This window comes from Acanthopagrus latus, chromosome 20 (genome assembly GCF_904848185.1).
Source record: "Acanthopagrus latus isolate v.2019 chromosome 20, fAcaLat1.1, whole genome shotgun sequence".
Taxonomy (NCBI): domain Eukaryota; kingdom Metazoa; phylum Chordata; class Actinopteri; order Spariformes; family Sparidae; genus Acanthopagrus; species Acanthopagrus latus.
In genome coordinates, this window is record NC_051058.1 from 19005964 (window position 1) to 19021655 (window position 15692).

Below are 15692 nucleotides of genomic sequence, written 5' to 3' on the forward strand. Positions count from 1 at the left end.
GGAGAATTAAAACATTTAATTGAAATTATTATCACAGAGGCCTGCAGAATAATTTAAATGAAGTAGAAAATTCAGTCATCATCTCCTCACCAACATGCTGATGGAAAGTCAGGTGAAGTTTCTACCTAAACAGCTGCTGGAGACTTTTAAAACATACAAAACCAATAAAAAAAAAATCCCAAAATGGCTCCTGAAAGCTCGACTGTGCACCCATTTCAGACCAGTTGCATGCTAACTCTTTTAGCTTAGCAGCTAATGTGAGGATTTCAGCTTAAAAAAGGGTGTAAATAACATCTTTTCAACCAGACGAGTCATTTGTAGAGATTTAAATGCAGAAATGTTACATATTATATTTTTAAGTAGCCTTTAAACACAGTCAGTGTCTGAATAAGATGTTACAAAACTGACACTGTGCAGCCAAACTGTATTCAAACACAGTATTTTATTTCAAACACGTTTTATGAAGATACTAAATATTTGTGGTTGAGTTTTGGGGAAATGTGTTTATCCAATCTATTCTAAAGCCTAAAACAAAGCGCAAAATACGATTTAAAACCCTTAAACAAAGCGGAAAATTGCCTATAAACATCTTTATTATATTCTAAATGTGCAGTGATTGTGTGTGCGAGGCGTCCAGGCTGAACAGAAGCTACAGTAACAGATCGGTGTGCTCGGAGCACAAAGGTCAAGTCTTGGCACATGAACCGGTGGAGGCCTGGGGGACTAAACAGTGCACCCTTGTGTCGCGGCTTCTCGCCATCACACACACTGACTGCCAACTTTTACACCAAGTCGACAAACCATTCAGCTCCAGTGGAATTACTGACGGGCGGATCTGTTTGGGAAAGTTGAGGCTGTGACGTGTTGGCAAGACGAGACTCTTTGTGCCTCCTCGTTTCTTGCTTTCTTTTCTTTTCTTTTTTTTTCTTTTTCCGCCCTCCCTCTCCATCCGTTTTTGGAAAGCTGCCCGGTACAACAGCTGCCACTCGCTGTGAGGCTGAAGATGATTGGATTTATCCTGTGGGGGGGAGTTCACTGTAGGCCAGGTGCTGCCGTGGGATCCTTCTCAAGATGGAAATCTCCTTTTACACACCCTTTAAGCCCTCATGAGGTCAGCAGACTGTTTACCTGGAGCCAGAGACACTTCACTGACCGCAGGACGTTTCAGCGTTTCCACACACACTGACAGGAAGTAGAGTTCAATATAAGATGAGGGTTTGATTATATGAATAGTTTGACTTTCAGAGCATTAGATGAGAAGATCCAAATCACTTGTCTGTTTAATAACTATGAAGCTAAGGCCAGTAGCTTGTTAGCTTAGCACAAAGACTGGAAACAGATGGAAACAGCTAGCCAGGTTACACGTGACAAAATCTACCTTGCAGCACCTCTGAAGCTCACCGATCAACAACAACATGTTTAACCAATGACTTAACTAAACAAATCAGTGTATTTACATATTAAATATAAAGCTTGAAACAGCAGCTGGTTAGCTTAGCACAAAGACAGGAAACGGATAGCTAGCAGCTAGCCTAGCTACATGCAAAATCAACCTACCAGCACTTCTGAAGCTCATTAATTAACAAAATTGGGTTTAAACAATGACAAAGCAAAATCAACATATCCTGGATATGACGCTAAAGCCAGTAGCTTGTTAGCTTAGCACAAAGACTGGAAACAGATGGAAGCAGCTAGCCTAGCCTGGCTCCGTCCAAAGCTGATTAGCAGCTAGTTAGCGGAGGCTAGCTCTTCTAAAAAGTCACTTACAGTATTTTCAAAATATCAATCTGATACTTTGTTGTACAAATATTATTTTCTGTGTTCCACAATATTCACAAATACATGCCAGTCTATAAATAACAATAAATGATAATGATGTGTTGAATTAATGTGCACACAATTTTTTTTTAAAAAGAGCGTACTTCTGTCTGTTTTTAAGATGTTGTACTACAGATTCATTGTATTCAATCCATATTTCTCACTACAGAATAAAGATTTTGACCTGATGATGATCAAACAGGAATCTGTCTTCTGATCAATATTGCTTTTCCAACAGTCTTACACTCACATGTGATGTTCTCCGTCTAACAAGACCCATAAATTAATATCAAACGGATCTCAACTGCTAATAAAGTTAATAAAACAAGAGAATTTAAACATGATTTCAGACTTTTATGTCGACACCGCACAGTGTTGTAGGTTTATTACTAACTCCCCTGATGATCACTAGACAGACGCACGTCTTATTTCTGATTCATGTGTGAGTGGATTCATTAAGAAATGAAAGGAGTCCCGCTGAGGCTGCGTACGAGCGCAGAAACCCTCGTTAATGAGGTTTCGCTTTCAACTCTCTGAGATCTCACAGCTCTCGTCCTTCTTTCCTCCCCAATAACTTTGATACTCTCAACATTTCAACCTCCGTAAACTTCAGTGATCTTCTGTATGAGGACAATGTTTTTTGTTTTTTTTTCTCCAGCCTCTGTATTAAAGCTTAAAGGAACATAACAGAGTTTATAAGCTTTAGATTGACTTTCACTCTGCAGCAGCTTCACATTGTGTCTCGGTGTGACTCAAGTATTTGTGAGCCGGCTGTGACTGCAGATGCAGATCAGTGTTGACTGTACAAAGCACCTCACATCACAGTAATGAGTTCTCTGGATGCCAGTTTTAGTCTTCAGGCTTTCTGGAAAGAAAGTTAAAAAAAAAAAAAAAAACACTCTTAAAACCATCTGCCTCCCTCACTCTGTGAGAAGAAGACATGAAAGTTGTGTAACACGGGTTTATCGAAGTCAGACGGACAAGTTGTGGTAATTCCTCTGGATTACTGTCAAATAACTCACAGTCGCCATCACTTACAGGAGGCCTTCACTGCCGCTCGTGGAGGATAAACTGGTGTTTATATTTACAAGAACCAGGGACAAATCTGACATCATCAGACTGAGAATATAAGACTTTAATCTAAAGATCAAACTCAATCCAAAAACTGAATATTGTGTTTGTATAACATGCATCTTCTTTCTCCGCGTCGTAGAGTTACACTGTTGTTCCTTCATCACCATGAACACACACGCTGTAGTTTGTTTTGACACACACACGCCGTCCTGCTGCCACAAACACTCACCAGAGCACCAAACGTGGATCAATCCGCCTCTAAAAGTAGTCCCCCCTCAAAAAATGTACTGTAAAGTAATCTGAAAATTAAAGCTGTCAGACAAACGCAGTTGAGTAAAAACACTTTTTTTGCCTCTGAAGTGTAACTCTGGATAAAAATGTAAATATTCACATCAAGTAGAAGTACTTCCAGTTTGTACACAAGTGCAGTACTTGCTGGGTCTCAGTAAGTCTGACATCAAACACCAGAGGGAGACATTTCAGCCTCCTCGTCCTCAGACACTCAACCTGCTGCAGGAAGTAATCTTTCAAATTTCCAGGTATTGGTACTTTACCTGAGTATTTCCATTTTCTGCTGACAGTTTAAGAGTTTCTGTTAAAAGATTGGCTTCACTCATCCTTTGTGTCACTGCAGGTTTCTCCTCGTTTGATCCCGGCGTTTTGTATCTGAATATTTCATGGCGACTCCTGCTGTTGAAAGATCGCTCGGTTGTATAAAGCACATTTACCATGAGATGAAATAAAACAGATCCACTGACAGCACATGTCTGACATCCAGCCGGCCCAACAGAGCATGTCAACAGTGAGCAGCATGAATTATACAGCAGGTAAAAAGGAAAATGTCTGTTTTACCTCCTGCTGTGAGTGTGAAGCTGCTCAGGTGAGGTCATACTTTGATGTTTTGTTCTCTCGTTCACATCCAGCTGCACGGAGGAGGAGGAGGAGACAAAACCAAACATCAGTCACAGATTTTTCTTAAATGTATAGCAAAGCTTCTATTTGATGCAGAGTGACGCTTCACGTTTCCACTTTTTAAAGATTGAAATGATGAACTTCAGTCTGACTGCTGATATTTACATCCTGATCATCACCAGATACCTGGTAAGTTCATGAATGTCTATAGTGGAAGTTTATTTTTTTCATTTCAAGCACTTAATGTTCTCTCTGAGTTAAAGTCTGAGGCTACAGCACAAATTCAACACATAACTTGCAAAATAAATATGTGAAATCAAGACTTTTGATCACTGTAGCCACATTAGTATGTATGTATTTAGTTTGTAAGTTTAGGAAAACTAAGGATTTTAAAATCATGATGTGACACAAATTGAAGCTGCGTTTGTCTGTCAGGTGACGTCGACTCATCCAGAGTGTTCGATTGTTCTTCATCTGCGAGGGAAAGAAACTGAGTGCAAACTGAAGATCAACGCTGCTGCGTCACGATCCAGCAGCAACACAACCGCAGGTAGACTGCAACGTCAGATTAAACTATAGATATCACAGAATTATATCTTTGAATGAATTGTTGATGGGTTTAATCTCAGGTTGTGTGATGGAGTGGGACGGAGTGAGCTGTTGGCCGGCTGCCTCTGCAGGACGGATCGTCTCCGTCGTCTGTCCTCTGCCGCTGCTGAAGCCTCAAACTCCTCCAGGTAAATAATATTATACATCAGACTGAGAGAAAAGAATGAGAGATTAAAAAAAAAAAGTATTTAAATACTAAGATTAACCTTAAAGGTGCAGATATTTTGTTTTGGGGGAAGAAATATTCATCAGAAGAGAAACAGAGTAAACAAACGCTCCTCTGAATGCAAACTGATCTTAAAGGACGACACGATTTCATACTGTTGTACTTTGTTTATATGTGGCGGACCCTGCCACCCTTCCAGCTTCAGACAATGGATCTTTCTTTCCTCTGAGAGCAGATTGTTCATTCAGTCATTAAAATATTGTTCAGCAGATGACGGACGTGTCTGTTTCTGCTGTTATTGCAAGTTTAATTTCCTAATCATCAGTCAGGTCTCGGCTGCAGTTTGATCTCTTTCCTTCAGTGTTTTTGAATCATTACTCTCCAGCTCTCATCACACGGAGCTGCACAGAGCGAGGGTGGAGTAAACCCAGCGTGCCGTATTATGAAGCCTGTTACTCTGAAGCTTCTGATGAAGATGAGGCGATGAGGATGGAGGTACAGTGAGCTTTACTGCGAGGTTCATCCCACTTCGGCTAAGATTCCTACTGAGGATGTGGCTTCTTGATGCCTCGGACTGATCAATATTTCATGTTTTGCTCCAGAAAAATCACTTTGATACTCTGAAGCTGATCTACAGCGTCGGATACGGCGTCTCTCTGGCTGCTCTGCTCATCGCTGCTCTGGTTTTCTGCTGCTTCAGGTCGGATCACATCGACATCGGGAAACTCTTCAGCAGAAAAAGAAAATTATGATTTTTTATGATGAAATGTTTCTATCAAACTGATGGATAGAAGACTGAACCTGTGAGATCTTTTTTCATCCATCTCCTTTGTCACAATATTCCTCTCAGGAAGCTGCTCTGCACGCGCAACTACATCCACCTCCACCTGTTCGCGACCTTCATCCTCAGGAGTCTGGCTGTGTTCATCAAAGATTCAGTGCTGTTTGCAGACCAAAGCACGGATCACTGCACCGTGTCCACGGTGAGGCTGCAGCACAGTGTGGACACGACTGCTACACATTTATTAATATATTACAGCTGCAGCTAATGAACGTTTTCTTTGTTAGTTGATCACTTCATTTTTTACTCTTAGATAAATTGCAAATCTTCCCAGAGACTACGCTGATGTCTCCAGAAGACTTGTTCTGTCTCGGAAAAGTCCCAAAAAGTTATTTAAGTTAAAGCTTATCTGCTAACTGATGCTAACTGATGTTAACTGTTGCTAACTGTTGCTAACTGATGCTAACTGTTGCTAACTGGTGTTAACTCTTGCTAACTGATACTAACTGATGTTAACTGTTGCTAACTGATGCTAACTGTTGCTAACTGATGCTAACTGGTGTTAACTGTTGGTAACTGATGCTAACTGTTGCTAACTGATGCTAACTGGTGTTAACTGTTGGTAACTGATGCTGTTGAACTGTCAACTGGTGTTTCTTCATATTCTGTTGATATTTTTAGTTAATCAAAGTCTTTTATATATATATTGCACCTTCATCAGTAAAAGTTTTAAAATGTCCCTTTTTAAAAACTAGAATCTGAGAAATTGTAGCATTTTTTCTCTATTTTTGCTTAATGAACGACTGAAACGTTTAATCAATTATCAAAACTTTTCTTTGATGTATCACCAAACACAAAATCATCACAGGAACCACCAAATGTTGGCATTTTTGAAACATTATCATAGTAGTAGCTGATTTTTGTTTTTCTGTTGATTGACTAACAATGAGGACTAATTCTTCCAGCTTTTAACAATATAAATCATTGTGAGTAATCATAAACAGCATTACAAAACGGACCCTCCAACATATGAATCAAACTTTGATTTCTGAAGCACGGTTACACAGTTAAATATAAATTTAGTTGGAACCATTAGAAATTAATTACAAGAACAAGAAAAGCATCAAATCTTCTGTGTCCTCATGCTGTAAAAATGCAGATTTGTTTCTTCCATTAGAATGAACGCTGTGCTGTACAAACACTCACTTTGCGTCCTTTGTTTCTGATCTCAGCTCGGGTGTAAGGCCGCGGTGTCGTTCTTCCACTGGTGCGTCCTGCTGAACTTCTCCTGGCTGCTGGTGGAGGCTCTGTACCTGCAGACGCTGCTGCTCTTCACCTTCGCTCACACCGCCAAGCTCCTCTGGATCTACGCCACCGTCGGCTGGGGTGCGTAGGTCCTGTGTTCACACGTGTTCATGTCTCATCACCTGTACTGAGGTTCATCGTACCTGTCTGATGTTGCAGGCGCTCCGTCAGTGATTGTTGTGATCTGGGTCCTGCTGAGAAAACAGTTTGACGATGAAGGGTGAGTCATGTGTTAATATATATAGTCAATATTTAGATATTTCCATTTCATGATAATATTTGTGTGTGTGTGCAGGTGTTGGGACGACCTGGAGAGCCGTCTGTGGTGGATGATCAAGACTCCCATCCTGCTGTCGATCTTTGTGAGCACGCTGCATCTCTTCGCCTTCTCTAAACGTTGTGATCATCATAACCTAACCCTAACCCCGATAAACATCCAGGAAACACCTGTTCACTGTCGTCTGTGTGTGATTTCACCCACAGACAAACTTTGTGATCTTCCTGAACATCAGCAGGATCATCGTCCAGAAGACAAAGTCCACACGCGTGACCCAAACTGAGCCACAGCCGTACAGGTGAGCTCCGACTCACCTGTCTCTTCATGGCTCTTAACATCTTGCTGCTTCTCTTCCTGTCAGTCTGTGAGCTTCCTGTCCTCTGCCGCCCTCTGCAGGACACTCGTCCGCTCCACTCTGCTGCTCGTCCCTCTGTTCGGTCTGCACTACGTGGTGTTCGCTCTGTTTACGGAACACGTCGGTGTGAAGCCTCGACTCTACTTCGAATTAGTTTTAGGATCTTTCCAGGTAACAGAAACTCTCACACCACCCATCAGAAAGAGTCATGAGTCGGTTAGTTAGTGTCCTAATAAGTGTTAGTGCTGAAACTTTAAGGTCAACAAAAGATTATTTCCCTTGTTGGTTGATCTGCTGAAATTTAAGAAAATAATGAAAATTGCTTGTTATGATTCAAGGAGATGTTTTCTAATACCTTAAAATCTCCTGCCAATGGTCTAAAATCCAAAGATACTCAGTTTATATCACAAAAAACAGTAAATCCTCACATTTGAAAGGCTGGAACTTGTAATTTTTTTGCTATAAACTATGAAACAATCATAATAACAAGTGCAGATTAATTTTCTAACATTCGACTAGTTGATTAAACGCAGATTCACTGAAGCTCTGACAAATATGATTTAATTACAGTCTTCTAATTTTGGTTTGTCGTGTCGCTGCAGGGTTTTATCGTTGCTCTGCTGTACTGCTTTCTAAACGGAGAGGTGAGCTACGGTGTTACATTAGTTCAGTCTCAGGTTTGTGAAATGAACCACATTAAAAATGTATATTATTTGTCCTCCAGGTGCAAAAAGAAATCCAGAGGACGGTGAGAAAATGGTGGCCTGAGGTGAAAACTAACGCCGTCAACCTTCCAACACAAGAATTCATCCCCTGAGGTCAAAATAAAAGAAACTCCCTCAGATTTTCTTCTAAATACCTGCAGGAAACAGTTTCATTTATCGAGTCATTTTACTTTATTGTCTTCTTACTTACAGTGTTATTTGGGGAAAAGTATTAAATTTGAAGCGTTTGTACAAACGTCCAATTATTTCTGCTGTATGTATCTTTATGTTTGTGACTGTGTGCATCTGTTACCGTAAAGTAAATAAAAGATGATGATAAGATAATATTCACACGTTTGTCCAAAGAAAAACGTCCCATTACTAAAGACATACAACATACAACATACAGTGTTTCTGCACCAGGCTGACATCTAGTGGTCGAAATGTCACAATGTAACTTAAAATATCATCAAAATTTTTAGAATGATAATAAAAACACACAATGGATTAACTTCTCTGAACATTCAGAGCAGAAAAGATTTAACTTCCACAGTTCCTTTTTATTATTTTAGCATCTTTAGACCAAAGATTGACTTTTATTATGGACTAACAAACACTACCAACATGTGATATAACACAGTATAATGAAGTTTTGAGCAGATAAAGGGACAATTTCAAGTTTTTAAAATGTTTTTTTTATGGGGTTTCTCTTATTTGTTTTCTATTTTAACTTTCTTGTCCTAAATGTTTGCACCTCGTAAATAAAGTTTTACTCACTTTGACTTATTTACACTCAAGCGCCAAGTTGTAGATGCTGCACAGGAACAAGTTAAAGTTGTTTTTGAGTTTGAAATACCTTTTTTTTTTATCAACTTACAGCAACTTGTAGTGTGTAACAAGTTTCATATCATGAATGTGAAACAGGGAGTTAAAACAAAGACTGTTTTTCAGTTTCTTACGTCAACCAAAAATAAAACAAAGTGTTTCTTAATTTTCTGTTTCATTTAAGTCACATAACTGACACAGCTTATACTGTTCATCAGTTCCAGCTGTTTCTGGATGCAGGTGTCTATAAATACAGTTTAATTCAAACTAATTAAGAGAACAGATCTGACAGCGCTCTTGTTCCCGGCGTCACTTCATATCTGAGCTGTGAAAACGGTCCAGTTGGCAGCAGCAGCTCTCTCTGTGTATACAGCCACAGACGGCCCCGTCACGGACCTCAGGGGCCCCCAGGTACAAAGAAACAAAGAGCAGGCATGAATGAGGCGCTTCAAAGAAGCTCAGCGCTCTGCTGCATGATTCAAGACGAGCGGTGTGACCATCAGCGGGCTGCGAGTTTGAAGAGTCCACGTTCTGACAAACTGCGAGCTCTCAGCAGAGGAGCAGTAAAAACAAAGTGTCCCTCAGAAGAATTAAAAAAAAAAAAAGGAATCCCACCCTCCCCTCTCTCCTCTCTGAATGGTCTGACCCACTGGTTCACATGGCACCCTCCCCCGTGTGTGTGTGTGTGTGTGTGTGTGTGTGTGTGTGTGTGTGTGTGTGTGTGTGTGCAGGAGTGTATGTTGTCTTTGCCTTATATAGCACAGAGTTACCCGGCTGCACCGCCTGGGCACCGTGAGATCAGACCGCAGACACACACACACACACACACACACTCACACACACACTCTGTCCATCCTTCTTATGCTGCGACCTGACAACAAACACAAGGACACCATCACTCCTGCCGTCTCCATCAGCTCACGGCTCTGAGAGGACAAAATGAACGGGACCTACGAGCACGCTCCTCAGGACGGGTCCTTCATGTTTACCTCCGAGTCCGTGGGAGAGGGGCACCCCGGTGAGTAGAGGACTCCCTCTCCGTCAGCAGCGGTGGTTTTCATGTGTTCGACACTTTTATGTTTCACTGATCATTGATGACTTTGAGGAATGTGCAGAATCCTGAGCGCTGCATGGAGGCAGCGTACCAGAAAAAGTAGTTTGAGGAGCCGCACAGCTCAGATTTACGGTGTAATTTGTATTTTTGGATGCAACTGTGAAATATTCAGAGCAAATCCTGAACTTTACAGACTTATACGTACACATTTTTCAACATTAAACTGAAGAGAAAACTTTCACTGCAGCTGCATGTGATGCTTAGATTTCAGTGCAGGTTGAACTCTGCAGCTTCAAATCACAAAAACACAACATTCTCCAAAAGCTTTTAAAAGTTTGAGTTAACTGAACTGTTGACCAATAGACATGTGAAATAAACATGTGAAAAATCATGATTATTATGTGCATTTAATATATATTCACTTGTCCACTAAAATGTGAATTATGTTTGGTGTGACCGGCTTTGTTTCCACTGAGGACGATAGAACTTCACGTGCAGCTGGTTCATTTTGATTTCTTCATATGTTGAAAGAGAATCCACAAGCGTGGAAACAAAATGTTACACGTCTTCAATCTGCGTCTTCACATGTGAATATTTAAGCATTTTCACATCTGAATGACTATTTACATTTTCATATGTGTCACAGCTTTTTTTTTTCCACAGGTGGAAACAAAATATAGCAACAAAAACATCACTGTCTGCTGCAGGCAAGAGGAAATATTCAAGTTGCAGTTGCAGATACATCTGAAAACACCTGTGCAGCTCATAACAAGCGGCAGCAACAGATCTTTAAAGTGTCTCTGCTGTAAATCCTTCACGACAGGAAGCCAAAGATCTGAGAACTGGGCCGATGTGAGCCTGACATCTAAATTAGCAGAGCTGAGTCTTCTCTCAGTCTTAAAACGTTCATCATGTGGATATAATCTGTTAATAATGCTGAAACCACAAGTCTCACTGGACCCTGTTGCACTGCACTCACACAGGATAGTTCAAACACTGCCTCTGTGAGTCGTGGTTGACTGTCAGTGAAAGATATAAAACGTTAACGTGCTTCAGCGCAGCAGCTGATGAATGAGCGCGTCGCTCAGTTACAGTGTACCGTGTCATCAGCCGATGCCAGATCTATTCATAGGGGAACAGGAATGATGTGTACAGTAGAGGAGAAGAAGAAATCTGATCTGATATTTCAGGCTCTGCCCTGATGAGGAATGTGACAGGCAACAGGAGGTCACATGAGGAAACACACGCTGATCCGCAGAATGATGTGTGTGAATCTCCGTTTTCCAGATAAAATCTGTGACCAGATCAGTGACGCTGTGCTGGACGCTCACCTGAGGCAGGATCCTGACGCTAAAGTGGCCTGCGGTGAGTGAGAACGTCGTCCTGTCAGCCTGTGGAAAGAAAAGTTTAACAAAGTCACATGACAGCTTTTTACTTCTTTATGTTTCTGAAGCTGACAACTCACACATTCCTGACAGAACGTCCTAATTTCCCTTTTTGTCCAAATAATAAAGGAATGAAAGAAAGAAAAGGAGGAAGATCAACTCGTCTGTAATTTAGATTGTTTCAGGAGTTCGTTAGGATGCAACTAGTCAGGAATAAACGTGGTGAGCTGCTGGTCTGATTCTTCTGTGTTGAAACAGAGACGGTGTGTAAGACGGGCATGGTGCTGCTCTGTGGTGAGATCACGTCCCGAGCCAACGTGGACTACCAGAGGGTGGTGAGAGAAACCATCAGAGACATCGGCTACGACAGCTCGGACAAAGGTGAGAGGAACCGACTTGATCACCGGAATAAATGTGTTTCTGTGTTTGTTTAAGTGGAACTTCGTGTTTCTCTCTTGTTGCAACACTGTGCTTATGCTCTGGTCAGGTTTAGGCACTAAAAACACTTGGTTAGGGTTCAGAAAACATCATGGTTTGATTTAAAATACCTGTCTTCGTCGCTACATTCAAGGATGGAGAGTCTGACTTCAGGTGAAAAATTGCCGAAATGTCACCAGGTGTCCTGAAGAACATCCCGTGGTGTCAGTCGAACCACCTTCACCTTCATCTCCTGCATAAACATCAACCAAATAATATGAGTAAATGAGTTTAATCCTTCATTATTCTTCCTGTGTGCGTCCAGGTTTTGATTATAAGACCTGTAACGTGCTGGTGGCCCTCGAGCAGCAGTCGCCTGATATCGCTCAGGGAGTTCACGTCGATCGTGTGGAGGACGACATCGGAGCCGGAGACCAGGTCAGCTGGAAAAAATCAACAAATACTGTCCTTCAATTCAATTTAGAAGAACTCACATATATATGTAGTAAATCACAGAAAATCAAGAGTCCAGATCTCTTCCTGAATACAGTAAAGCATCAATTTATACTTAAAATGCCAAATAAAGTAAAATGTAATAACAATAACAATGTATTAGTTTCTAATCCTGCTGGTTTTGTCCTGACAGGGTCTGATGTTTGGATACGCCACAGACGAGACTGAGGAGTTCATGCCGCTCACCGTCGTTCTCGCCCACAAACTCAACGCCAAGATGGCCGAACTGAGACGTAACGGGTCCGTCCCCTGGCTCCGACCGGACTCCAAGACACAGGTGGGACTTTAATGTCAGACATGAAAAAAAAATCACGACTTACATTTCAGTGCAAAACAAACAACTTGACAAACTGTATTTCTTTAAACATGAGGAGCAAACTTCATAATTACTACACTGGCCCACCTTGTTTGAAACGCGTCACTGTCATCAAACTCAGAATAAACAAATATTTATCAAAAAAACCAAACATTTAATTCATTTAATTTATTTAGTCACACAGCTCACATTTTAAAGCTTTATTAGAGCAACAAACCATGGATCGAGTTTGACGTCTAGACTCCGAGTGAGGCATGTCAAGTGTCACTCTTCTGCAAAAGACCAGACGGAAACATTGGAAGTTTGATGTAATACAGTTGAAAATCACTCACATATTTACAGTAAATACACTGAACTTATCTCCTTCAGGTGACGGTTCATTACACCCAGGAGAACGGAGCTGTGATCCCAAGGAGGGTTCACTCTGTGGTGATCTCGGTGCAGCACGACGAGTACGTGAGCCTGGAGGAGCAGAAGACGGTCCTGCAGGAGGTCATCCAGGCCGTGGTCCCCTCGAGGTACCTGGACGAGAACACCATCTATCACCTGCAGCCCAGCGGACGCTTCGTCATCGGTGGTCCACAGGTAAACGTCTCAAAGTGTCGGGGTAGACGTGGATGTCCATTAACTAAAGGATGAGGACGTCAAATATTCAGAGACACTGTTAATTATTTAAATTTTTGTGTGATTCTCTGTCAGGGCGACGCCGGAGTGACGGGCAGGAAGATCATCGTCGACACATACGGAGGTTGGGGGGCTCACGGGGGCGGAGCTTTCTCCGGGAAGGACTACACCAAGGTGGACCGCTCGGCTGCCTACGCCGCCCGCTGGGTGGCCAAGTCTCTGGTGAAGGCCAAACTGTGCAGGAGGGTTCTGGTCCAGGTCAGGTCAACGTTACAAAATGTACAGATCATCAACAAACAAATCTAAAATATGTCAGAGATACACAAAGTGGTAAACAACAATAAAAAAGAAAACACAAGCTTAAATACACAGGGGGGTGATTAGCTAACGACGCACAGGTGTAGACAGAGAAATAACAGACAGAGACAGGAAGTGGAGGATATAATTTCAAAATAAAATAGAAATCAACAAACCAAAAAAAAAATCTGTGATGTGATGTTCAGTGTGGATCTTTCTTTCCCCTTTTTACATTTACATTTCTCTTGTGATGTCACTCAGAGGCTAAGTTGCATTGTGGGTAATGTAGGCACCAGGTTTTGTGAAAGAATTAGAATGAAAGGCATAAATCAGGTGATATGGCTGGTTCTCCTGTATTGATTTTGACTGAAAAAAAAAAAAAAAAAAACAGTCCACAATTTGGTGCCTACATTTCCCACAATGCAACTCAGTGAAATCACTGGAGGCAATACAGCTTCCTCTGGAGCCACAGGAGGCTTTTATAACACCCTTTAACAGAGTCTAAAATAAAGATCCTCGCCACAGCTGAAGATGAAACTCCCTCCTCTGTTTTTATTCCAGGTGGCGTATGCGATCGGAGTCGCTCAGCCTCTGTCCGTCTCTCTGTTCACCTACGGCTCCTCTCAGAGGAGCGAGAAGGAGCTGCTGCAGATCGTCAAGAGAAACTTCGACCTGAGGCCCGGCGTCATCGTCAGGTCAGCGTTACGCTCTTGATACCGCAGCTGCCGTCTTGTTGTATGTAATATGATCGCTGTGGGGCGTGTTTATGAAACTCTTATGGTTGATTGTGCTGCAGAGACCTGGACCTGAAGAGACCGATCTACCAGAAGACAGCCTGCTACGGACACTTTGGCAGGAAGGATTTCCCCTGGGAGGTCCCCAAAAACCTCAACTTCTAGAGTGTGTGTGTGTGTGTGTGTGTGTGTGTGTGTGTGTGTGTGTGTGTGTGTGTATGCTGTATAGATAGCTTCCCCCTCGTGCTTCTGTAACCCAGTAAGCGACAGGCAGCTGGAGGGTGTGTTGATGGCTGCGGGTGGTGCAGATGGACGGCGTAAAGATATTTCATCTGTAATTTATGACTCATCTTCTCTGGAACTTGAGCTATTTTGGTATTTTGGTCTCATAGATACAGTGTTCAGTCATGTGACCTTTATTTTGTTTCATACTTGAACTGGCAGAGAATATTTTAGTACCATTTTAATATCTTGAGAGACATTTTTGTTATGATTTTGTCAGTAGTTTTATATGATTAATACCCCAGAGTGAGTGAGTGAGTGAGTGAGTGCAGGTTCAAATTTAGATGATGGTGATGATCCTTTTTTAGCTGCCTTGATGTTTTACCTTAAATCTACTAATTTGTTGTTGTTTTGTTTTTTTCACCAAGGTGTGTACAAGATAAAATACGTTTTATGTCATTTGGTATTAAAACATTAATTTCACTAAACACCTGCAGAGACTTCTCCAAAACAAAGATCACAAAAGACATACAGCAAATATCCCAAAGAAGTTTTAAGTGTTTGTTTTTGTTTTTTTGCTTTAGGCAAACATTAATTTTAACATTAACATACTGTCAGGATTTTTATATAACAGATAGCGGCTGCTGGCAATGTCCCAAATTAGTACCTTAGTATGTCAAAAACTTGTGAATCCTAAATGCTTTTCTAACTTTTATATTTGTATAATATTTAGCTGTCTGCAGGCGGAGTAAGTGAAGCGTTCAGTATTAAACTGGATCATCTGAAGCCTTCTTCTTCTACTTGAAACCGCTCTGATTTTATAATCATTACACCCAGCTTAAAGTTTGACTAGATTTTAGAGTGTCAGTAGGGAATCAATGCACAAACCCCGATCATAAACCTGTATTATCATGTTTTCATAAGGTTGTTGTGTGAGATGAAACTGCTGATCCGTAATATTTGACCTGGAACAGCGTGAACTTCAACAACACGTGCAAACATCTGCAGAGCAAAGATGAGATTTTTTTAAAAAACAGTTAATGTCTGATAACTTGTCTTTATCATCTGTAAGTGATCACATCTCATTCTGTGTCATTAGTCCTGGAAAATTCTGTAAATATAATTTTTGAACAATAAAAGATTTTGACTAAATTGATGGATTATTTTTCTTCAAAGCTGCATTCGAGGGAAAGAGTCAACTTCAGAAAACCTGGAACATTTATTTTGCAACAACATTACATTTACGAACTTAGTCCAGCCGTCGTGGAGTAAACACATCCTTTCTTTGTTGGAGTCGGCATGTT

At 41.3% G+C, this 15692-nt stretch overlaps 2 protein-coding genes across 3 annotated transcripts; both read left to right on the forward strand.

Annotated features, from left to right (window-relative positions):
- Positions 1-3228: 3228 nt before the first annotated feature.
- ghrhr2 (growth hormone releasing hormone receptor 2) lies at positions 3229-8352 on the forward strand. Of its 2 annotated transcripts, none has more exons than XM_037081450.1 (15): positions 3229-3431; positions 3527-3719; positions 3816-3993; positions 4240-4354; positions 4434-4541; positions 4941-5074; positions 5182-5279; positions 5430-5562; positions 6593-6746; positions 6825-6885; positions 6961-7027; positions 7149-7240; positions 7339-7468; positions 7900-7941; positions 8022-8352. In XM_037081450.1, the coding sequence occupies exons 3-15, from the start codon at positions 3895-3897 to the stop codon at positions 8112-8114; spliced, it is 1326 nt and encodes a 441-aa protein (XP_036937345.1). In that variant the 5' UTR covers positions 3229-3431; positions 3527-3719; positions 3816-3894; the 3' UTR covers positions 8115-8352. The 2 variants fall into 2 exon arrangements, with proteins under 2 accessions (XP_036937345.1, XP_036937346.1); XM_037081451.1 differs by having other exon boundaries at positions 3238-3431; positions 4965-5074.
- A 1239-nt stretch (positions 8353-9591) lies between these two features.
- On the forward strand, positions 9592-15503 carry LOC119009819 (S-adenosylmethionine synthase-like). The gene is made up of 9 exons (XM_037081452.1): positions 9592-9844; positions 11168-11245; positions 11524-11646; positions 12008-12120; positions 12329-12472; positions 12881-13096; positions 13211-13393; positions 13994-14127; positions 14229-15503. Exons 1-9 carry the CDS (start codon positions 9766-9768, stop codon positions 14329-14331), a joined length of 1173 nt encoding a protein of 390 aa, XP_036937347.1. The 5' UTR covers positions 9592-9765; the 3' UTR covers positions 14332-15503.
- Positions 15504-15692: the final 189 nt, after the last annotated feature.